At 44.5% G+C, this 24,435-nt stretch overlaps 1 protein-coding gene across 14 annotated transcripts in view; it reads left to right on the top strand.

The window, feature by feature from the left end:
- Positions 1-680: 680 nt before the first annotated feature.
- The window catches only part of ppip5k1a (diphosphoinositol pentakisphosphate kinase 1a), a 43,792-nt gene continuing 20,037 nt past the window's right edge, over positions 681-24,435 (top strand). For all 14 annotated transcript variants that reach the window (XM_075466979.1, XM_075467033.1, XM_075466998.1 and 11 more), the window contains exons 1-22: positions 681-768; positions 4,018-4,523; positions 5,108-5,303; positions 7,635-7,725; positions 7,823-7,908; positions 8,355-8,509; positions 10,135-10,236; positions 10,339-10,500; positions 10,938-11,059; positions 11,169-11,270; positions 11,356-11,442; positions 11,537-11,612; positions 11,729-11,838; positions 12,857-12,942; positions 13,673-13,798; positions 16,103-16,224; positions 18,211-18,393; positions 20,415-20,556; positions 20,644-20,867; positions 23,019-23,146; positions 23,271-23,385; positions 23,463-23,570. In XM_075466979.1, the coding sequence (XP_075323094.1) occupies positions 4,380-4,523; positions 5,108-5,303; positions 7,635-7,725; positions 7,823-7,908; positions 8,355-8,509; positions 10,135-10,236; positions 10,339-10,500; positions 10,938-11,059; positions 11,169-11,270; positions 11,356-11,442; positions 11,537-11,612; positions 11,729-11,838; positions 12,857-12,942; positions 13,673-13,798; positions 16,103-16,224; positions 18,211-18,393; positions 20,415-20,556; positions 20,644-20,867; positions 23,019-23,146; positions 23,271-23,385; positions 23,463-23,570 (2,667 nt within the window). In that variant the 5' untranslated portion in view covers positions 681-768; positions 4,018-4,379. The remainder of the gene's footprint in view (positions 769-4,017; positions 4,524-5,107; positions 5,304-7,634; positions 7,726-7,822; positions 7,909-8,354; positions 8,510-10,134; positions 10,237-10,338; positions 10,501-10,937; positions 11,060-11,168; positions 11,271-11,355; positions 11,443-11,536; positions 11,613-11,728; positions 11,839-12,856; positions 12,943-13,672; positions 13,799-16,102; positions 16,225-18,210; positions 18,394-20,414; positions 20,557-20,643; positions 20,868-23,018; positions 23,147-23,270; positions 23,386-23,462; positions 23,571-24,435) is intronic.

Raw genomic sequence — 24,435 nt, 5'->3', positions numbered from 1 at the left:
AGATGGACTTTTTTTGTGGTCACATACCAAATATCTAACTATGTTGAATGGAAACAGAATATGTTGTATTTATTAGTCACATTGAAAATGGAAGATGGACCGTTCAAGTCTTTCTACTCTTCCATGTGACATTTGATTGAAAACAGTCAATTTACACACAACCCCCCCCAGAAAACCTCTTTTAAAACTCATTGCATTTTATTTAATTAGTTAACAAAACAGCTTATATCTTTGCCCTTTTTAGTGTGAGGTGAAAATGTTTAATATTAGATTTAAAGTAAGCTAAAATGACATTTTCCAAATACTAATCCTCAAAACATCCCAAACAACTAAAAAAATCAATTCTAATGTATCAAACAGGGATTCACAGTGATAAAAAAATCCAATATTATACAACAAGTTGTCAATTTAAATGATTATATAGAGTGTAATATATTTTGCAGTTTATCATACATGGATACACCATATTTAATGATTATTCAGGGTTAGAAAAATATATTTCTCCCCTCCTATCACAGTCTGAGCGCTAGAGGGCGCTACTGCTCCTCCCTTATTTTAGGATTACGTTTGTCCCCTGTTGACTTTGTTCGCTGCCTATTGGCTCATTAGTTTTTGTGACACGCCTTCTCGGTGAGGTCGTCCCTTCCAATTGGTCGTTTAAGGAGTCGATCATTCCTGCGTCAAACAGAAAAAAAACAAGGTTGGTTTCAACTGTCAAGAGTGAAGGAAGCAAGCCGATGGCTACGGTAAAATCCTTCAAGCTGCACCGTGAGTAATATATTTTGCCATTGGTAACCATTGACAGACATAGGGTCCTAAGCATTATCTTCGGTAATAGCATAGTTTTTTTTTTATTTATGCTTCAAATGCATACAAAATGGCCTCGCGTGACTTGTTTACACTGCAAACCCACCGGGTAGCTAGCTTAATGCTAACAGTGGCTAAATATGAAATTTCCCAAAAATAACGGCGTCTAACTCCAACTTCCCTGGCACAGAACGATGCTAATAAAATCAGCTATCTCGTACAGTTTGTGCTCAGTCGCAAATCTCGTCATCAAATTGTGTTTTATTTATTTTTTTTATCCCGGTTTCACGCTTCAGCACATTTACTTCTTCGTGTAAAACGTAAATTAAGTTGTTATCATGATGAAATATTCACTATAGACTTTGGGATTTGGTTAACACGGAGCATCCCTTGTTCATATGTACATATATTTAGTTTTTACACCCCTCACCGTCACCTGAATTGTTCCTGGTAAACCTGTCAGGCCCCTTCCAACTGACTGATCAGATGGGACGAGCTAAAACATGTTTTTCTTTCTGAAAAATTATGGAATTTGTTCAAGATGTCAGAACCGGTTGTGGTTTTTCGTAGACCACCCACAATAAAGTGTGCATTTATTTAAATGAAGATAATTACTGTTAGAAATTTAGAAATGCTCCTGGTTATTATTATTATTAAAAGTTTCCCGTTGGAGATGGAAAAGCCACTGTTTTATTTCCTTTTCACAATTTCATGAACATTTAATTTCATTAACTAATTAGCTATAACAGCAATGGAGGTCTAATTCTCTGTCTCTACAGCAAGCTTGTTACAATTTCCTAATTAAGAGTTTCCCTGCTTTTTTGTTTTTTTTTGTACTCGTATGACATTAAACTTCACAAGTTTTGGGTGGTGCTGCAAATCAGAATGTTAAAATGAAAATATTCGCATTATTTCCTTTAGTTTAAAGTGACACCTTGAGCACGAATGTGTTTTGCACCAGAAATATTCAATCCACAACTTTACTTGGCAAAGACTAAAACCTAAAACATGTTTTGATCAGGAGACGGACGCAGCAACGGCTCAGTTTTGCCTTGAATGAATTACCAATGTGATATATCTTGTTTCTGTATACAGAGACGTTCAGATTGTCGGCTTGTCACTCATTTGAAGGTGTTAGTTTTCTCAGAGTTTGCACAACCTAAAAGATATTAGCCTATTATTTTCCAACAACAGTCCAGTCTCTGCAAGAAAAGACGGTTTGGAAGGGATATGTCTTTCTGCTTTTCTTTTCTTCTTTGTTTTTAGACTCTAGAAACTATTGTTACTAGCTGTTTATTAGAAGAAAGCCTCTCAAAAACAGCTGCGTAGTGTCTAAAGAACCGCTTTCATCAAAGTTAAAACAATACTGTGTTACTGCTCCTTGAAACCTGACCTAGGGGTTGGAGGCTTTCACCCCTCTGCACTGCATTAAACGTTGGAACGTTTAACTGCACCCTGGTCACCGAAATCCCTGAAGTCCTGTTCAAAAATAGAGGACGTGACCTCGGTGACCTCGGTGAGAGCCGCGGCCCGGCTGCAGGCCTGAGTAAGCAGGTGTAATAGAGGAGATTAACAGTTATAATCAAGCTCGGAAACTCTAAACCACTTAGATATGGAATGCGTTTATTTTAAAACCAACACGGTGCTGAAACGGATATAAGAACAAAATACCTGAACAGTATGAAGTAAATGACATGCCTTACTGCTGCGTACGTCACCTCAGTTAACCCTTACTCTACTCTACTCTACTCTACTCTGACCTGACTTCCAGGGCCAAAATCTGCAGATGTTTTAATCAAATCAAATCAAATTTATTTGTATAGCACATTTTAAGTGCTTTACATCAAATAAAAGCATTGCAGCAGGGAGTGTAAGAAGCATTAAAAATGCATAAAAGAACATAAAGAGAAACAAATAAGATCATTTAAATGAATTTAAAAACAAGCAACAGTCCAGATAAATTCAAAGATATCGTGCAGATTTCATGCATAGACACATGAGAAAAGAAATGTTTTTAACCTGGATTTAAAAATGTCTCCATTTGGTGACTTTAATAGAAACTAAGTTTAAAAGGAAAGATGACATTTTATTGGTAAACACGTGATTATTTGCCGTTGCTGCAGCCATGAAAAGCTGTCTGTAAAGTCCTGTTAGTTGTCATGTGTGTGGACACGCATCTTTAAGACGCAGAATACCACATTTCTGGCTCTTATCCCTAAAGGAAACTTCCAATAAAGAAGTAACTGTTAGTTGCTGACTGATGTCAGATTTTTAATTCAGTTACTTCTTGCTCTAGAAGTGTTTCACACATGGACACATTATGTAATTGTACTGAGTTTTCAGGTCACGTGGGTCCTTAAGGGAGACGGAGGTCCAGAAGTGTTTGGACAGTTGTGTCTGTTTATCATCTCAGTTGAAGTCCCTCTGGGCCGCTTCCACTAATAACAATGTTTTCTGCTGTAAATAGTCGGCTCAGACCCTTGACTGTTTGAGTCTTATGCTGAAGGGTTTCATTGCTCAGAGGAGTGTCTTGCAGTGTGCCAGAGGGTGGTGATCAGCTGTGGTCTGTCAACAGCGTGCTGTGGCCAGCTGACCGCCCTGTTTCTATGACCCGCTGATGTTTGGTGGTTGTGGGAAAGCGGTTCAGGGCCGAGGCCCGATTTCTTCCTAACTTTGGATGATATTTGCAGTTGTTCTTTAGTCTAAAGACCAAATAAAAATGTCGTAGTTTCGTTGATCTGTTCTGATGAGCTGTTGGTGTAAAAATGATTCCTAAAGGTTTCACTTTGTTTGGATTTATACCCCTGAAGCAAACTAACATGTAAGTTTTTAAACAACTGAGGTCACAGCAAGCAAATGTGAGCAAATGTCAAGAATTAAACAACAATTTTAACAAGTAAAAAAACATGGATTGTGTGTGTGTGTGTTTGTTGCAGCCATGAATAAAGCTCCAAATCTGAAGCTTGAGTTTCAAAACGTAATCACATTTTGACTACTGATTTTATCTATTGTTCTTATTTCTTTCTTTTTTTGTTTAAAATTTAGATCATGCTTTTTATTTCTACTGTTTTAATGTCTCTGTAATGCACTTTGAATCGCCTTGTAGTTGAATTGTGCTGTACAAATAAACTTGCCTTGCAAGCTAACATCACTTGACACTGTTTTGTATAATTGATTAGATGATGTTTATTGGATTTTGTGTTCCTGCAGGGCTGTCAGTGCTGCACACAAATGGAGGAAAGGACTGTCATCAGATAGCTTGAGCTTGCCCGTGTTGCTGAAGATCCGAGCCAGTCGTATAAGATGTGAATTTGCTGAACGAAGAATGAGAATCTAGAGTAACGTCATCGCAGGAGAAGCAACTTTCCTCATATCATTTGATGTTTGGGCGTCCGTGGTTGGGTCTCGTCCTGCCGCTCTGCCTCACTCACCCCAGCTCCGCTGCGCAGCCAAAGCAGAGCGGACTCCTGCCTCTTCCCAGGCCTCGTGCCCTCCCATCAGCGGCCCGCTCCAGCGGCGTGTTGGTGTACGATGGCGCGGCGGGACACTAAGCGCTGCCGTGGGGGATTGTGATGTCAGAGCCCAACAGCCCGGGCGAGAGCCGGTGTGGCGCTCCCAGATTCTTCGTGGGCTACGAGGACGATGAGAGCGAGGTCCTGGAAGGTAGCATAAGGACAGACATGGAGCTCTATGAGGACGACGAAGACACAGACTCGGTGAGAGACTCTTAGATGCTTTCGTCTAGCAGGTCATATAAGATAATTCTCCCGTCACATTTTGCATTGGATGCACGGCAGAAGAGACATGCTGTGCTTATTATTCACTGTGTTGTTGCTGTTGGATACAGAACACAGATGTCTAAATGTCACAGCTTTGCTATTTCCTGTTCAGCTGTGAAAACACTTTGAAGCTAAAAGTTGTTTTCCTGTAGATTTAATAAGAAGAAAGGGTTGTTTTCACTCTTATCAGAGTCTTATTTCTTGGTTTAAATCAAGGTAAGGACAAACAAAACAGGGCAAAACTGATAGAAGCTCTGTTGTTGTGAAGTGCATTTCAACCCAGACATTGTTCCTGGGTTAGAAGCTGGAGTGACGGACAGTGTAGAGCTAAAATAGATTAATCGTGGTTTTATCAGCTGTAAAAATGATAGTAAGTAATCTCAGTTACAGGATACTAGTTTTTCAGAGATTTTTACCCATGTGTGACTTTTCTTGGGACTTTGTCCAACTAATCTGATACCTTTCGAGGCCTGTGGGCGCATCATTGAAATGTTGCCGTCCTCTTTCTCCCCGTCACTCAGCCTCCGGAGCAACAGATCGTGGTGGGGATCTGTTGCATGATGAAGAAGTCCAAGTCCAAGCCAATGACCCAGATCCTGGAGAGGCTGTGCAGGTTTGAGTACATCACTGTGGTCATCTTTCCAGAGGATGTTATCCTCAACGAGCCCGTGGACAAGTGGCCCCTGTGTGACTGCCTCATCTCCTTCCACTCCAAGGGTACAGCACCCGTACAGCAGCACCCGTACAGCAGCACCCGTACAGCAGCACCCGTACATACGGCACCCGTACATACGGCACCCGTACATACAGCACCCGTACAGCAGCACCCGTACATACGGCACCCGTACATACGGCACCCGTACAGCAGCACCCGTACAGCAGCACCCGTACAGCAGGCACCCGTACAGCAGGCACCCGTACATAAGGCACCCGTACATAAGGCACCCGTACAGCAGCACCCGTACATACAGCACCCGTACATACAGCACCCGTACAGCAGCACCCGTACATACAGCACCCGTACAGCGGCACCCGTACAGCAGCACCCGTACATACAGCACCCGTACAGCGGCACCCGTACAGCAGCACCCGTACATACAGCACCCGTACAAGCAGCACCCGTACAGCAGCACCCGTACATACAGCACCCGTACATGCAGCACCCGTACAAGCAGCACCCGTACAGCAGCACCCGTACATACAGCACCCGTACATACAGCAGCACCCGTACAGCAGCACCCGTACATACAGCACCCGTACAGCGGCACCCGTACAGCAGCACCCGTACATACAGCACCCGTACAAGCAGCACCCGTACAGCAGCACCCGTACATACAGCACCCGTACATACAGCAGCACCCGTACATACAGCACCCGTACAAGCAGCACCCGTACATACAGCAGCACCCGTACAAGCAGCACCCGTACAAGCAGCACCCGTACAGCAGCACCCGTACATACAGCACCCGTACAGCGGCACCCGTACATACAGCACCCGTACAGCGGCACCCGTACAGCAGCACCCGTACAGCAGCACCCGTACATACAGCACCCGTACATACAGCACCCGTACAGCAGCACCCGTACATACAGCACCCGTACAGCGGCACCCGTACAGCAGCACCCGTACAGCGGCACCCGTACATACAGCACCCGTACAGCGGCACCCGTACATACAGCACCCGTACATACAGCAGCACCCGTACATACAGCACCCGTACAGCAGCACCCGTACATACAGCACCCGTACAGCAGCACCCGTACAGCAGCACCCGTACATAAGGCACCCGTACATAAGGCACCCGTACATAAGGCACCCGTACATAAGGCACCCGTACATAAGGCACCCGTACATAAGGCACCCGTACAGCAGCACCCGTACATACAGCGGCACCCGTACAGCGGCACCCGTACATACGGCACCCGTACAGCAGCACCCGTACATACGGCACCCGTACATACGGCACCCGTACATACGGCACCCGTACATACAGCACCCGTACATACAGCACCCGTACAGCAGCACCCGTACATACAGCACCCGTACATACAGCACCCGTACAACAGCACCCGTACAGCAGCACCCGTACAGCAGCACCCGTACATAAGGCACCCGTACATACGGCACCCGTACATACAGCACCCGTACATACAGCACCCGTACAGCAGCACCCGTACATACAGCACCCGTACATACAGCACCCGTACAGCAGCACCCGTACAACAGCACCCGTACATACAGCACCCGTACAGCAGCACCCGTACAACAGCACCCGTACATACAGCACCCGTACAGCAGCACCCGTACAGCAGCACCCGTACATACAGCACCCGTACAGCAGCACCCGTACATACAGCACCCGTACAGCAGCACCCGTACAACAGCACCCGTACAGCAGCACCCGTACATACAGCACCCGTACAGCAGCACCCGTACATACAGCACCCGTACAGCAGCACCCGTACAGCAGCACCCGTACATACGGCACCCGTACATACGGCACCCGTACATACGGCACCCGTACATACGGCACCCGTACATACGGCACCCGTACATACGGCACCCGTACAGCAGCACCCGTACAGCAGCACCCGTACAGCAGCACCCGTACAGCAGCACCCGTACAGCAGCACCCGTACATACGGCACCCGTACATACGGCACCCGTACATACGGCACCCGTACAGCAGCACCCGTACAGCAGCACCCGTACATACGGCACCCGTACATACGGCACCCGTACATACGGCACCCGTACAGCAGCACCCGTACATACGGCACCCGTACATACAGCAGCACCCGTACAGCAGCACCCGTACAACAGCACCCGTACATACAGCACCCGTACAGCAGCACCCGTACAGCAGCACCCGTACATGTAGCACCCGTACATACAGCACCCGTACATACAGCACCCGTACATACAGCACCCGTACATACAGCACCCGTACATACAGCACCCGTACAGCAGCACCCGTACAGCAGCACCTGTTTGCAGCCCCGCTCTGACTTTTGTGTTTTAACCCTTTTGCCTCTTGTGTACGCCAGGATTCCCGCTGGATAAGGCAGTGAGCTATGCCAAACTGAGAAACCCCCTGCTGATAAACGACGTGAACATGCAGTACTACATACAGGACAGGTGGGCTCTTTTTCTGAAAAGGTTTGATGTCGGGGGGGTTTAAACTTTGGAAGTTCAACAGCTTATTGGTTTCTGGTTCTTGTTTAATTTCTAACAGGAGAGAAGTTTATCGCATCCTGCAGGAGGAAGGGATCGATCTTCCGCGGTATACCGTGCTGAACCGTGACCCAGACAAACCAGATGGTCAGTAAGCTGCGGATTCTCTTCTGAATTGAGCTCGGCTGCTATTGTAAAATAAATAAATAATTCACTCCATTTCTAATTCAATTCTAAGAGCTTTTCTGTGGTCCATGCAGCATCCTGCCGCTGTTTATTTGAGATGGCGTTGGTTTTATCTGAGCTCACGGATAAATATAGTATCAAATGTGCCGCAGTCCCAAGTGTCCAATACCTAAGTCCTATGATATGATGGTTCTGGCATCCAAATCCTGTTTTTACACGCTTGACGCAGACAGTGTCCCCGCGGTGATGAGCGATCGGATGTTTAACGTATCTGATGAGAGCCACATGGTTGGGAGTGCAGAGCTGCTTCACAGGGCTCGAGAGTAAACACTGCGGGGTCAAGCATCATCTGTCTGAATGAAAGGGAGCTGACGGGCAGCAGCATTTGCTCTGTATCTGTGTCTCAGAGTGTAACCTGGTAGAAGGAGAGGACCACGTGGAGGTGAACGGGGAGATATTCCAGAAGCCTTTTGTTGAGAAGCCCGTCTGTGCCGAGGACCACAACGTCTACATCTACTACCCCACCTCTGCGGGAGGGGGAAGTCAGCGGCTCTTCAGAAAGGTTCTTACTTTCCCTTTTGTGCCTCTTCGTGCTTCAGTTCAGAAATTGGCAGCTGATTGTGTAAATTTCCACATCTCCCACCCACCCCCCACCCTCATTTCCCCGACACCCGGGGGCTCTTGTGTGTCATAAGTAAAAACACTCATGTTACATTTGGAAAGTGTTCCTGGTCCAGGCTGCACACTTTTCATTTCATATGTTTAGTCCTAGCTTCAGCTGTTGATCACCTGAACAGAGTAGAAGGTATTAAAGGGATAGTTCGCCTCTTTTGACATGAAGCTGTGTAACATCCCATATCAGTAATATCATTTATGAACATCTTCTTACCCCCTGCTGCGTCCTGTGAGCAGAGTTCCAGCCGAGTTTTGGGGTTGACAAAGGTAGTCCGGCTAGTTGGCTGGGGTTTAAAAAATAAAGCATTTTGCTTCTCAAAACAATATGCGTAGAAGCTAAGCCAATGCTTTAAGCCACTGAGGTATTTCGATATTAAAACCTAGTTGACGCGCTTGGACCATACCATCACGGATGAAAAAGAATCCTGTTGTGTTTGAGTTTTGATGCAAACAACTCCATTTAGTTTGCGTCTCGTGCTCTAAATCACCCATCTCATGGTTACATCCGCACGGAGCACAAAGTGATGCTGCACAGCGGTCAAAAACTGTTTGTTATTCCAGAAACACCTGACAAACCCCCACAGATACATGCAATATATAGGCTGACCCCCCCCCATCACAATCTGACAATTACACACAATAATTAACATAGATCTGCTCTTACAATATGCGTTCAAAACAGTAATACATTTGCATCACAAAAATCGTTCTCCAGGAAAAAGTCAGACCTCACAATCTCTTGGCCCTATTTTCTCTCCTTTCGTATCACTGCCTGCTGTGTAGACCGTGCAGACCGAGCAGCAAACACCGTAACAGGTGCGGCTGTCGGCAGGCAGCAGCATGATCGTTTCCACATCGAAGCTTCAGTCCTCGCCTTCCTTCCTGGTAATCCAGCATTTGGATACTCGACATCCTGCTCCTCCACAATCCGTGACAGAATTAGACTAATTTGGATTTTAATTAATTTGATTTGCTTGGATAATGATACGGGCTGCGCAGTGGTTAGCACTGTTAGCGCTGTTTTCGTATGACTGCGTGCAGTGTAGACCGTGCAGACCAAGCAGCAAACACCGTAACGGGCGCGAAGGGAGAGAAAATGGCACCAATTTGAGCACTGACTTTTTCCTGGAGAACGATTTTGTGATGCAAATGTATTACTCTTTTGAACGCATATTGTTTTGAGAAGCAAAACGCTTTATTTTTTAAATGCTACCTTCATCAACGCCAAAACGAGGCTGGAACTCTGCTCACAGGACGCAGCAGGGGGTAAGAAGATGTTCATAAATGATATCGCTGATATGGGATGTCATACAGCTTCATGTCAAAAGCGGCGAACTATCCCTTTAAGCTCCACTGCAAGGCCATTGCTGTCCAAGAGAAAAGTGCGTCGTCATAAATCAGTAACACTGCTGCCAAACACGGAGGTGTGAGCTGTGAATTCAGACTGATGTTTGTTAGAGAGACGAGTTGTACCGATGACTCAGCCGGCTCGGCTCGCTGTGTTTTGTGCAGATTGGGAGCCGGAGCAGCGTCTACTCACCGGAGAGCAGTGTGAGGAAGACGGGCTCTTACATCTACGAAGAGTTCATGCCGACCGACGGCACCGATGTCAAGGTAGCGTTTGGGTATAACTTAAAGAAAAAGTTCAGATTCATCAAAGCATTGTTCGTGAACACCAATGAACCGTGAGCTGTGTGGTGGTTGTGGCTGCTTCAGGTGTACACCGTGGGGCCCGACTACGCCCACGCTGAGGCCCGGAAGTCTCCTGCTCTGGACGGGAAGGTTGAGAGAGACAGCGAGGGGAAGGAGGTCCGTTACCCCGTCATGCTCTCAGCTATGGAGAAACTGGTTGCCCGGAAGGTGTGCCTGGCATTCAAGGTGGGCAAAGGTAGCAGTCAGTAGAGATGCTTAACTCGAATCTTTTGGGCAATCCGGGCCGATCGGATCATTTCAAGGAGGGGATTCGAGTTATACGGATCACTTGAATCACTTGAGTCACTTATTAAAAAAAAAAAAAAAAAAAAAAAAAAAAAAAAAACCCTTTCTGCCTTTATGCAGAAAAGTGCGGAGATTGTGAATGTGATTGTTCTTTTTTTATTTTATTTTTTATTTGTTTATTTAGTCATTTATTATTATTATTAGTTAGTAGTAGTATTTTTTTACTAGAATTGGTATTATTATTGTTGTTGTTAATACAATCATTGTAAATATTTAAAAAAATGTTGTGCTACTTGACTAATTTGAATTTCTCCCATTGGGGGATAAATAAAGTATTTTTCTATTTCTTTTTCTATTCTTGTCCTCTTTTACTGCAGCAAACGGTGTGTGGCTTCGACCTTCTCCGAGCCAACGGACACTCCTACGTATGTGATGTCAATGGTTTCAGCTTCGTGAAGAACTCGATGAAGTACTACGACGACTGCGCCAAGATCCTCGGGTACCACCTTTAGGATTTGCCACGCCCACGATCGTGTGTTTCTTGTTTTGTTTTTTTTCTCGATTCCCTCCCTTGCTGACTCGCCGTGTCTGTCTGCTCGACTTTTCAGGAATATCGTAATGCGTGAGCTGGCTCCTCAGTTTCAGATACCGTGGTCCATCCCAACCGAGGCAGAAGATATCCCCATAGTTCCGACCACCTCGGGGACCATGTGAGTCATCGGTTCAGATTGATGGGGAAATCATTTTGGGGGGTTAAATGTTCCTGTTAAATTTACTGTTAAAAAACCCCGTCAGGATGGAGCTGCGCTGCGTCATCGCCGTCATCCGTCACGGAGACAGAACGCCCAAACAGAAGATGAAGATGGAAGTCCGCAACCCCATGTGCGTTTGTCTCTTTGTGAATACCTTCCTGCCTGATCTCTTAAGTGTTTTTTTTGTTTTGTTTTTTTGTAATTAGTTTTCATGATGCATCCAGGTTCTTCGATCTGTTCGAAAAGTACGGAGGATACAAAACCGGGAAATTAAAACTCAAGAAGCCAAAGCAGCTGCAGGTAATGGTGAATCAGTAGGTTTTTTTTCACTCCCGACGCACGGCGTCCGTAATTCGCAGCCTGTTCGTGTGCGCTGGTGACGCTTCTGACGCCTTGTCGCCCTGAAACCCGAACAGGAGGTGCTGGACATCACGCGGCAGCTGCTGGCAGAACTGGGACAACACAATGATTGTGAGATTGAAGAGAAAAAGTCCAAACTGGAGCAGCTGAAAACTGTTCTGGAAATGTAAGTGACAAAGTAAACCGGGTCAAACCGTCACCCACTCGTCTCTTGATTTCTGGGTCATCACTGCAGGCCGTGTTGAGGAAAGGATCCTGATCCACACCGAAAATTTAGCACAATCTCTTTTTTTTTAAACATATATTTGTTGTTTTTTCATGTTAATATAACAACATCCAACAATGTAAACATCCAAAACATATGGCAGAAAAGGAAATAATAATTAAATGATTAAAAAAGATGCAATAAACCGCAGTAATTAGACAGCAAATTACTGTGAATGTGAAGTAATGAAAATAATAAAAACAAATATATATAACACATATAAATAATAATACATTTAAAAAAAGTATTTAAAATGTAGGTTACAGCTTGCACTAGCAACAAATTATTTAATTTGAATAATTTATTTAATTTAAATAATTTTCATTATCTCATTCTCCCTCCCTCAACAGAAATATCCTCCAAAAATCATAAAATTCAGAAGCCCTCTTTCTAACAATAGAGGTCAGTTTCTCAAGAGCCAAACTCGATGTTAAGTTATTTAACCAGTGGGTGAAAAGAGGGGTGGCGCATAATCTCATTTTTAAAGATGCAGACAGACAAACGGCAACAATCATCTTTCTCGTACCTTTACGTTGGGGCGCGATTGCGGTTGGAAAGCGTTCCCTGAATGCGTCTTTGGCTTTCTGCTGTGATTATGACGGATGAGCTTTTTAAAGGTCGCCACCTGCCAAACACCACCCCTCCAGCCGCTGATGTGTTGGACCGTGCACAGTAAACATTCTGTACATTGTCATGTCAGAGGAACACATTTCTGTCACCTAATATTTTCCCTTAACAGCCCAATGTTAAAGCTTTCTGTAGTGCACGCACCCCTGTTTCTGTGATAGATGATAGCTTTTTCTTCTTCTGTGGTGTTTGGAGAAAGATAACAGCCTGTTCACTTCACCTTTCTGCAGATAAGGGAACACATTCTGTCTGTAACTCTTTAATATAAGATTTTTGTTTCCCTCTAATGAAGGTATGGCCACTTCTCGGGGATCAACAGAAAAGTGCAGTTAACTTACCTGCCCCATGGGCAGCCTAAAACCTCGAGTGAAGAAGAAGGTACGGAGACACTAGTCTTAGGCTGTGTTAGAAACCGCATACTTCTCCTACTTCTCATACTAACTTTTTGAGTTAGTAAGCGAGTTTGAGTAAGCGATAAGTTCCCAGATGCATACTAGATTCTCTGAAATGTTGGGTATGCATCATGAGGTTACTACTCATACTCAAACTACCCAAGATGCAACGTAACGTGACGTCGCCGATCGTCATTTCCTGTCAAAACGGCAGTTTCAAGCTAGCTACAACGAGGGTAGCTTCACTTCCTGTTTTCAAAACAAAAGCACCAATTGTTCGTAATGGCTTTCCCTATGATAAAAGGCAACGGGTATTTTATTTTGTGAAAATAACAGGAAGTGCGTTGCTCACTGCGGCTAGCTTTAGTAGCGCCGAATTCGTGGGAACAAAATTGTAAACAGCCGGTATTTTGTCAGGATTTCAACACGTTGGGGATCGAAACGACTACTTTCTCACCTGAAAATGTTTCAAATGTTGCTAAAGTTTACAGAGTTTAGAGCTTAAGGGAAATCAGCTTCAGGCCGGCTGATTTCAGCTCGGGCAGGAGTGAAATGCATTGTGGGTAAACGCTCTGCATACTGTCTGATCGATGAGTATGGAAGTATGTAGTACGTAGTATGCGGTTTCGAACACAGCCTTTCTTTTTTGTTCCGGTTAAAATGGTGGGTGCAGGTGCTGAAACTGTCTTCGTGCTCGGCTGTGAATTCATTTTCAGACTCGCGTAAGGAAGGTCCGTCTCTGCTGCTGGTTCTTAAGTGGGGAGGAGAGCTGACTCCTGCTGGGAGAGTGCAGGCCGAGGAGCTGGGCAGAGCCTTCCGCTGTATGTACCCCGGAGGTCAAGGTGAGACGAACCTAGATGTGTCGCGTTCCTCTAACCCCTCTGTGATGTATTTGGTAAAAGAGGAACAACGAGTTAAACCATCAAACGCTAGGGCTGTCGCGGTTGAGGAATTCCCCCTCCGGAGAATCAGCTCTTTTTTCTTTTTTAATCTTTTTTAAAATGTATTTATTTTAATCTATCTATCTAGCAAATTTGTTTGTTAATTACTAGGGCTGGGCAACAATTAAAATGTTTAATCTAATTAATCACATTATTAGCCGTTTATTGGACGCTACGAATGTCTATCAAATGTCGTCTGGTTCTTCCCATGATGCTTTGCGCGCGATTCATAGCCAATTGTATCACTTATACCAGATGACGTATGTAGGGGGAACAGAAATTCTTTTTAATACTTTAAATACTTTTTTAAAAGTAAACGTGCGTTCTAAGCTACTTAAAACACTTTCTAAGACTGCATCGAACGGTAACGCTGTGTCCGCTGCCATGTTGGATTAACATGGCAGCGGACACAGCCAGAGATTGGTTCCCTAACTCAAGCAAAAATAAGGGCGGTGGTTTCCAGGCTGACTTTGCAGTGTGAATGAAATCGCGCGCAAAGCAGCATGGGAATTCCCAGGCTAACGATTAATCGCATTTGTACGCAAAATCCAAAAATGAATCCAAAAGTAGAGTATAGCTTTTAGCATTTAGCTTTATTTTAAATGTGCTGCCATATGAATGAAAGTGCCATAACATTTGTTGTGCAAACACTTTTAACATCAGCATCTTTCTGTAGTTTTTATGTAGAAGCCTCGCTCCACTGTCGACTCCGCCGTCTGGAAGAACTTTAAGATGAAAATGGCCGAGTAAAAGTTCCGTACCCTTCTCCATGTTTGGTGGATCCGCCGATTACTTTCTTTTCCTGTTCCGTAGTAGACAGCAACAGACTTTTACAAAATAAAAGCCTGTGAACAACAGACTTTTACAAAATAAAAGCCTGTGAGCAACAGACTTTTACAATAATAAATGAATAATAAAACCTACGTTAATGCGCGACAAAATATTTATCGGCGTTAAATTATTAACGAGTTAACTCGTTATTATCGAGCTAACTCGCCCAGCTCTATTAATTACCAAATTACTAAACTCGTTGTAATGTTTCCTCGCCAAACATGGCGCATACACATTTATAAAAAAAAAAAAGGTTATATAAATAAAAAAAAAAGACAATTTTATAACAGTTTATTTTATTGAATGTAGAACAAAGGGCGGTAACGGCACAGAAGTGAGATGCATGTTGTTTCTGCTACTGATTGAACTTAAAAACAAAAGTTCAGGAGAATGCTGGACTGTATTCGGCACAGCAGCAGTTTCTGAGAAGCAGGTTTTCCCCGGCAACTCGTATTGCTCGTCGAATTTCTGGAGCAGCGACTTGAATGCAGGTTTCTCCACAGTGGAAAGCGGCACCATCTCCTCAACCAGATAGCGTGTAACGGCGCCTCAATAGCTGGATGGTAGCTTGCTAGGTGAGCCCTTAATATAGTTGTTTTTACTTGAACCGTTTTGCCGCAGACTTTACAGACTGCCCCATTTAAATTGGCTGGTTCCCCCTTTTCATTTGGCTGAGAGCCGAAATGCTCCCAAAGGGGCGAAGTAACATTTAGTTTTGATACCAGTGCAACTGCCGTTGTCTCCTTCTCAACGTGTGCTGTGGTGAGATCGGGACACGTGCGGTGATGGCGCACACGATCCACAGCCACCCTGAGCAGCTGTGGATCCATATAAGGTCGGACTGAGCGAGCAAAAAATGCACATGAACTGGTTTGTTTCAGCTGTGAAACGCAGTCCATGATTATTCCATTCATTCATTGTTTACTGTGACATGCAGGCTCCATAAATTCCTTTGCTGTAACAACCCTCTGTTATATTCGTCTTGAGTATCTCCACACACGCATGCGAAGCTTACTCCGCAGAACTTTTTTAACTGTTATGAACAGGCTGCTCGGGCTAAAGGCTGCAGGAAGTGCGCATGCATCAAAGAAAAGAAGACAAAGACGGAGGACCAAGCTTAGGGAACATTTAGATTTAATAAAATGATATGAATGCGTAAATATTCTGAAAGGTGTTTAGACTCTTTTCCAGGAAGTATGAGACCTTGAGACGAAGCTCAGTTTATGTCCGTTTTAACAAAAAGTAGATCCCAGACAAGAAGAAGAGTCGATCTTTTTCACAAACTGCACCATAATGCTGTTTTTTCTGGATAAAGACGTATTCAGACGCATCCGTGTAAACACCGGTGTTGCTGCTGACTCTTGTTTTTTCCAGGAGACTACGCTGGATTTCCAGGCTGCGGGTTACTGCGATTACACAGCACCTACAGACACGACCTGAAGATCTATGCGTCGGATGAAGGGCGGGTGCAGATGACGGCTGCGGCCTTCGCAAAGGTACTCATTACTCTGTCCTGAGATCCGTGCAGGGTGGAAGTTTCTTACGAGCAAAAACGGGTTCAGCCAATGATTAGTTGGAAGTCTTTAAGCCTCGCTGCAATCAGTGGAAATGACAGGTTGGTTAAAAGAGTTCCACCTGCAGACGGTCAAATGAGATTAATGCACGAAACTCATTGATGTCATCTCCTCCGCTTTGATGTTGTTGCATCGTGTCATCCATGAGCAGTTTTAGAATAAAGTGTAAATGATTATATTAGGGCTGAATAATATATCGTTATCGTATCAATATCTAGATAAGAACATTCAAGAAATTAATATCGCAAATTCAACGATATCTCATTTTTACGCTTGCGCTAAAGGCCTCGGTATGCTTCTCCATCGCAATCCGACTCTGTGGTCACGCAGAGGCTGTTAAACCTTTCGAAGTTCTCTGTCGGGATGTCGGATACGCAAGGCAGTTCACCTCCCGATCGTGCCAGCTGCAGCGAGGACTGTAGCCTCTGTACATGGGGCGGCTGCTCAGCCCACTACGACACCGACCGCTCCAAAATGCAAATAATTTTGACCAAATGTTGACCGGCACACAGTAAACGCTTTCAAAAATGGCGGTGTTGTTGTTCTGAGAGGAAGGAGCTAAACCGGAAAAGTGATTCCGGAAATGATGTTGTTAGCCGACCAATCACAACCCTTGCGGTCTCCGCGAGTCTCCGTCGCCTCAACGGATAGATAGAAATGTTGGCCGACGCACGCAAGTGACGGAGAGTCGCTCTCCGTAGACGACCATAAATCAGCCAGCCAATGACAAGCATCCGAGGGAGCGAGAGGGACGGAGACACATTCACAGCAGGGAAATTAAAAAGAGAAACATGAGTGCGGAAGATAAGGCCGGAGTAGAATTTGCGCATTCGACGGATTTAGTGGCAAAAAATAAGTCATTCTCCATTATATGGAGGCATTTTGGATTCAGAAAAGAGGATGTGAACCAGAGAGAGGTGTTGTGCAGGTCGTGCTTGGCAAAAATTGCGACGAAGCGGGGTGGTCTGTGGCATAGTGGGTTGAGCAGGCGCCCCATGTACAAGAGGCTTCGAGTCCTGGTTCGAGTCCCGCATCGGATGGCCCTTTGCTGTATGTTGTTCCCCCTCTCTCTGCACCCTGCTTCCTGTCTCTCTTAACTGTCCTATCCATTAAAGGCATAAAAGCTCCAAAAAATAAAAATAAAAATTGCGACGAGGCAGCACAACAAGCACGTGCCACCACCTGAAACGACACCACCGCGTATTGCACGAAGAGTGTACTGCAATGAGAGAAACGGCGGAGAAGTGAAGACCAAGAAAAGTTTGATTGCTAATGCGTTCAGTAGCGTTACGCCATATGAGTCGACGTCCACGAGGCACCAAGACATTACAGATGCTGTAACATACCACATGCAAAAGACGTGGTACCCGTGTACACCGTCCGACAAAAAAGGGCTTTCAGAAAATGGTTCGGATGCTGGACAAGCGTTACAAAATACCATCCGGAACATATTTTAATCAAGCGGCCATTCCAAAAATCTATAACGAACATGAAATGAATGTTGAATCCGAGCTGTGGTCCAATTCAAGCCAATTACAGTCATAATCTAATTAAATTCAAAATCAGTCTGATTCATTCAGCCAATTCAAAAACAATTTCCCAGCTCAGGAAACCAACAAATTGCACCGAAACTTCCCTTCGATCCAATCTCCCGCCCTGAGCGTGCACGAGAGGCGACTGTGGAGAGAAACGAACATCAGAACCAGGAAGGGCGGCCATCTGCCTCGACCAGCCGGGGGCTGAGAGGACAGAAAAGGATCCCCGTTGAGAAAGAGAAACACAAGTCAATGAAAACAATAATAACGAATGTACACGATGTCAGAAGAGGAAATAAAAGGGAGGGGAAAAGTGAGGAAATACACAACATAAACGAGTTCCATCTCAGTTTGTTTCTGTGTGTCTGAGCAGGGTTTGCTGGCTCTGGAGGGCGAGCTGACACCCATCCTGGTGCAGATGGTGAAGAGCGCCAACATGAACGGGCTGCTGGACAACGACAGCGACTCTCTGAGCAGCTGCCAGCACCGCGTCAAGGCCCGGCTCCATGAAATCATGCAGAGGAACAGGGAGTTCACCGAAGAGGACTATGATATGGTGACTAGCCAGCAGTGTTTACCACTCAGGCCAAACCGTTGGTGGGGGGAGGAACTCTCCTCTGTTGTAACTCTAGCATTATTTAATAGGGCAGGTACATTACAATGTGTTTTCTAAATGCATAATCAGCACTGGTACTGACCCAGAACATGCAAAACAAAGGGCGGGGGCTGAATAAATATCCGTTTGTCTTGATTTGATTTGCTCAGAAGGTTTTAGCCTACTGAGCCCCCAACTGCAGAAGTGAAGCTGCTCACAGCCAACAAGTGCTGCTTTGTACACATTCGTAACCTTAAAGGCATGGTTGGTAATCCTGTTCAGAAACACACGTGAACGCCATGGTAAAAAGTTAAAAAACCCCAACTGTGTACTCTCTAGCTCCACCAACACGTCAAAGTTCAAAGTGCATTCAGCTGCATAACTTTGGACTCCTTGGTCCAAATGTCACAAATGAGGCATCGTTTGAATCCTTGGATAATGAGGAGTCCAATCATGAGTGACGTCCCCAACACACTTTGTAATACTGGGTGAAATGGTCCGTCTATCCTGAGAATAATCTATACACGGGCTGTGTTCGAAACCGCATACTTCTCCTACTACTTCCCCTACTACTCATACTAACTTTTTGAGTTGGTAAGCGAGTTTGAGTAAGTGAGAAGTTCCCGGATGCATACTAGATTCTCCGAAATGTTGGGTATGCATCATGAGGTTACTACTCATACTCAAACTACCCAAGATGCAACGTAACATGACGTCGCCGATCGTCATTTCCTGTCAAAACGGCAGTTTCAAGCCAGCTACAACGAGGGTAGGTTCACTTCCTGTTTTCAAAACAAAAGCACCAATTGTATGGTAATGGCTTTCCCTGTGATAAAAGGCAACGGGTATTTTATTTTTGTGAAAATAACCGGAAGTGCGTTGCTCACTGCGGCTAGCTTAAGTAGCGCCGAATTCGTGGGAACAAAATTGTCAGATTTTCAACACGTTGGGGATCTAAACGTTGGGGATTTTTCGCCTGAAAATGTTTCAAATGTTGCTAAAGTTTACAGAGTTTAGAGCTTAAGTGAAATCAGCTTCAGGCCGGCTGATTTCGGCTCGGGCAGGAGCGAAATGCATTGTGGGTAAACACTCTGCATACTCTCTGATCGATCAGTATGCTGTTTAGAAAAAGGGCCGAAATTAATCAGACCTCTGTGGCAGCTGCAGGACTGACAACAAGCTGACCAATCCAAACTCCTTGGGCCGAGGACAAAGAACCAATCAGATGCCTTCATGTCTAGTTCTGCCCGTTCTGCCTGCGCCCCCCTCTGTCCTTAATGTGAGTGCAATGGCAGAGAAAATGCAGCCAGAACTACCATTACTTGTAACGTCTCGCCCCGCTAAAAGGGGGAGAAAAAGAAAGCCAGAGGCAGAAACGGCTCCTCTGGATAAAGCCAGAAGCAAAGACCAGAGTCAACATCGGTGCAGTGTTTTAAGCGGTGGAGACAACTGAGGGATCTGAAGGGCCTGCAAAGCGACGCAGAGGTTGCTCTATATCTGTTGGACAGCTAATTATTTGTTTTGCTTCGGGGGGGATTTGTTATTTTCATGAAATATGTACAGGTTTGCCAACTTGCCTACTTTTGTAGCTCGTATTAGCCCAATGCTAACATTAGCTTCTTCTTCTTCTCCGTGTTGTTTTTAGCCTTGAGAAAGATCTATCAACTTCCATGCCGTCGAAAACACGGATTGATGAGACCCCCCCCCTCCCACCTCTGTCAACTATTGTTTGCACGTTAAATTTTTTGGGGGCGTGGCTTTGTGTGGGGGGTGGAGCTTAGCAGAGGTGCCACTTTCAAATCTTGCTAGCTCTCTTGCTAGCTCTCTGGGATTACCAACCATGCCTTTAACCACTACTGCTACTCCTCCCTTTTGTCTAGTTTTGTAACTACTGATTTTCTGTGACCAGATTGACTTGTTAAACCTTTTCGTAGTGAGAACGTAGTAAATCTTCCTCACTGTGTGTGTCTCTGTTGTGACAGCTGGCCCCAACCTGCAGCGCCTCTTTGGTGAATTCTATGAAGATGGTCAAGAACCCGGTGGAAACGTGTGACGAGGTCTACGCGCTCATTCAGAGTCTCACTTCTCAGATCCGTAAAAGAATGGAAGACCCCAAATCGGCTGGTGAGGAAAAAGTTTTTGCCTTTGATAAGAAGTTTTTTTTTTTAACTGGTCGGGTTAAAAAACAGCCGTTTTGTTCCCTCTCGTCAGACCTGCAGCTGTACCACAGCGAAACGCTGGAGCTGATGCTGCAGCGCTGGTCCAAGCTGGAGAGGGACTTCCGCATGAAGAACGGCCGCTACGACATCAGTAAAATCCCTGACATCTACGACTGTGTGAAGTACGACGTCATACACAACGCCACTCTGGGCCTGGAGGACACCCTGGAGCTGTTCAGACTGTCTCGAGCTCTGGCCGACATCGTCATCCCACAGGTGAGAGCAACGAGGAAGAGGAGGGCTACTGAGTGCAAGAAGACGCCTGGACCTGTGCCTCAGGATGTCTGTGGCACATTTATGCTTTATTTATATTTGATAAATAGGACTGGGCAACAATTAAAATCTTTAATCTAATTAATCACATGATTTCCCTGATTAATCACGATTAATCGCATTTGTACGCAAAATCCAAAAATTTTCACATACTTCTGTGTGTGTATGTATGTGACTCATCCAGGAGTCCATTCATTCCCAGAGGAATCTTTGTCTATGCAATGCATAATTTGCCTTGAGTATTTTGAGATTTTTTGAGACTTTAAATCAAATCAAATCAAGTTTATTTGTAGCACATTTCATGTACAAAACAATTCAAAGTGCTTCACAAAAAAGAAAAGCATTGCAGCAGAGAGTGGAAGAAGCATTAAAAATTAGGGCTGGGCAACGATTAAAATTTTTAATCTAATTAATCACATGATTTCCCTGATTAATCACGATTAATTAGCCTGGCTGACGCGTCCACACCTCTATGAGATGGTGGTCTGGGAACTAGGTGTGCATTTTCTCGTATTTGAGGCGTGGTTTACGAATGCCTAGAGCCGTTTATTGGGCGCTACGAATGTCTATCAAATGGCGTCTGGTTCTTCCCATGCTGCTTTGCGCGCGATTCATAGCCAATTGTATCACTTATACCAGATGACGTATGTAGGGGGAACAGAAATTCTTTTTAATACTTTAAATACTTTTTTAAAAATAAACTTGCGTTCTAAGCTACTTAAAAGACTTTCTAAGGCTGCATCGAACGGTAACGTTGTGTCCGCTGCCATGTTGGATTAACATGGCAGCGGACACAGCCATGACACAGCCATGTCGTCATCGTCTTGCTGCCGCCCCCCCCCCTCCCCCCCGTTCTGTGATTGGTTCGCTAACTCAAGCAAAAATAAGGGCGGTGGTTTCCAGGCTGACTTTGCAGTGTCAATGAAATCGCGCGCAAAGCAGCATGGGAATTCCCAGGCTAACGATTAATCGCATTTGTATGCAAAATCCAAAAATGAATCCAAAAGTAGCGTATAGCTTTTAGCATTTAGTTTTATTTTAAATGTGCTGCCATATGAATGAAAGTGCCATAACATTTGTTGTGCAAACACACTTTTAACATCAGCATCTTTCTGTAGTTTTTATGTAGAAGCCTCGCTCCACTGTCTGTTTCCTTGAATGACTTGCTGCTATCAGTTGTGTGTTTTGCCTTTAAGTGATATTTTAGACTGGAACTACTACGCTGAGAAGACAATTCAACTTGGCTGTAAATGCAGGAGTTGTTTTTTTTTTTTTTTTAATCTATTTTGAAATGCGTGCTTTTATGTTGAAACAAGTAAAACAGGAAGTAGCGCCGGTTAGCTCCGTTAGCTTCACACAGAGACCGAGGAGCACCTGTAGCAGTGATGTTACCTGCTAGTTTATCTTTATTTTATTCCTCCATGCTTCGTGGTGTTTGCTGTAACTGTGAATGTGATGCAGAGGAGAAGTGGAAGTTAAAGAATCCATGTTTGTTGGAGCCTGTGAGCGACAGACTTTTACAATAATAAAAGCCTGTAAGCAACAGACTTTTACAATAAACACAAATGAATAATAAAACCTACGTTAATGCGCGATATAATATTTATCGGCGTTAGATAATAACGAGTTAACTCGCCCAGCCCTATTAATTACCAAATTACTAAACTCATTGTAATGTTTCCTCGCCAAACATGGCGCTTACACGTTTAAAAAAAGAGACCATTTTGTAACACTTTATTTCATTGAATGCAGAACAAAGGGCGATAACGCCACAGATGCAAGTTGTTTCTGCTACTGATTGAACAAAAGTTCAGGAGAATGCTGAACTGTATTCGGCACAGCAGCAGTTTTTTCAAAAATAAAAGCCTGTGAGCAACAGACTTTTTCAATAATAAAATAAATAATAAAACCTGCGTTAATGCGCGATAAAATATTTATCGGCGTTAAATAATAAACGAGTTAACGCGATAATAACGAGTTAACTCGCTCAGCCCTATTAATAAACTGTTAAAGTTTTGCTTCTGTTGTTTCAACTGCCTCAGCGTTCGTGTCGTATTTATAAAACTGTTTTTTTTTTTTGTTTTTTTTTTGCAGGAATATGGCATCAATAAAGTGGAGAAACTGGATATAGCGTATGCTTACTGCCTCCCGCTGGTCAGAAAGATCCAGCTCGACCTGCAGAGGACCCACGAGGACGAGTCTGTCAACAAACTTCATCCTCTGTGAGTCGAGTAGAGGTTCAGGAACATATATGCGTGTCACTTTAATTGTTTGGCTAGTAGGAAATGATAAAGAGCGCATCGACTGCTTGTGGAGAACGTTTTGGATTTGACTTTTTGCGTGTAGGTACTCTCGCGGAGTGATGTCACCCGGCCGCCACGTCAGGACGCGTCTGTACTTCACCAGTGAGAGTCACGTCCACTCCCTGCTCAGCATTTTCCGTTACGGAGGCTTGCTCGATGTGAGTAAACGGTAATCCTGCAGATGAATGTTACTTTGATGGTGGCTCGAAGCTGAAAAGTGACGCTCTGCCAACAGGAGGAGAAGGACCAGCAGTGGAAACGGGCCATGGATTACCTCAGCGCCGTCTCCGAACTCAACTACATGACGCAGATCGTCATCATGCTCTATGAGGACAACAATAAGGTGTGCGCTCGTTTACGTGTTCATCACACTGTAACGTTTCCTAACATCTGTCCAGCTGTGTTCTCAGGGGTTACTTATTGGCTGTGTTCGAAACCGCATACTACATACTTCCATTCTGCATACTGATCGATCAGACAGTATGCAGAGCGTTTACCCACAATGCATTCCACGCCGGCCTGAAGCTGATTAAGCTCTAAACTCTGTAAACTTTAGCAACATTTGAAACATTTTCAGGTGAAAAAGTAGTTGTTTAGATCCCCAACGTGTTGAAAACCTGACAAAATACCGGCTGTTTACAATTTTGTTCCCACGAATTCGGCGCTACTAAAGCTAGCCGCAGTGAGCAACGCACTTCCGGTTATTTTCACAAAATAAAATACCCGTTGTCTTTTATCATAGGGAAAGCCATTACCATACAATTGGTGCTTTTGTTTTGAAAACAGGAAGTGAACCTACCCTCGTTGTAGCTAGCTTGAAACTGCCGTTTTGACAGGAAATGACGATCAGCGACATCACGTTACGTTGCATCTTGGGTAGTTTGAGTATGAGTAGTAACCTCATGATGCATACCTTCTCTAATGCCACCAACACGTCAAAGTTCAAAGTGCATTCAGCTGCATAACTTTGGACTCCAAGGTCCAAATGTCACAAATGAGGCATCGTTTGAATCCTTGGATCATGAGTCCAACTTAAGCAATGACATCATTTTCCGTCTAATTAGAATTTCCACCATTTTGAATTTTATCGAAAACCTTCAAAAAGCATTTCAGGTAACGCAGATTGTCCAATCTCCACGGGACTTGGCACATAGAATCTTCAGACCAAGCCGCACAAAAGTTATCGTGTGGAATTTTTATTTTGGCTT

The sequence above is a fragment of the Odontesthes bonariensis genome, chromosome 1 (assembly GCF_027942865.1).
Source record: "Odontesthes bonariensis isolate fOdoBon6 chromosome 1, fOdoBon6.hap1, whole genome shotgun sequence".
NCBI classification, from domain to species: Eukaryota; Metazoa; Chordata; class Actinopteri; order Atheriniformes; family Atherinopsidae; genus Odontesthes; species Odontesthes bonariensis.
Note: the sequence above shows the minus strand (reverse complement) of the source record. Positions and strands in the feature narration are given on the sequence as shown.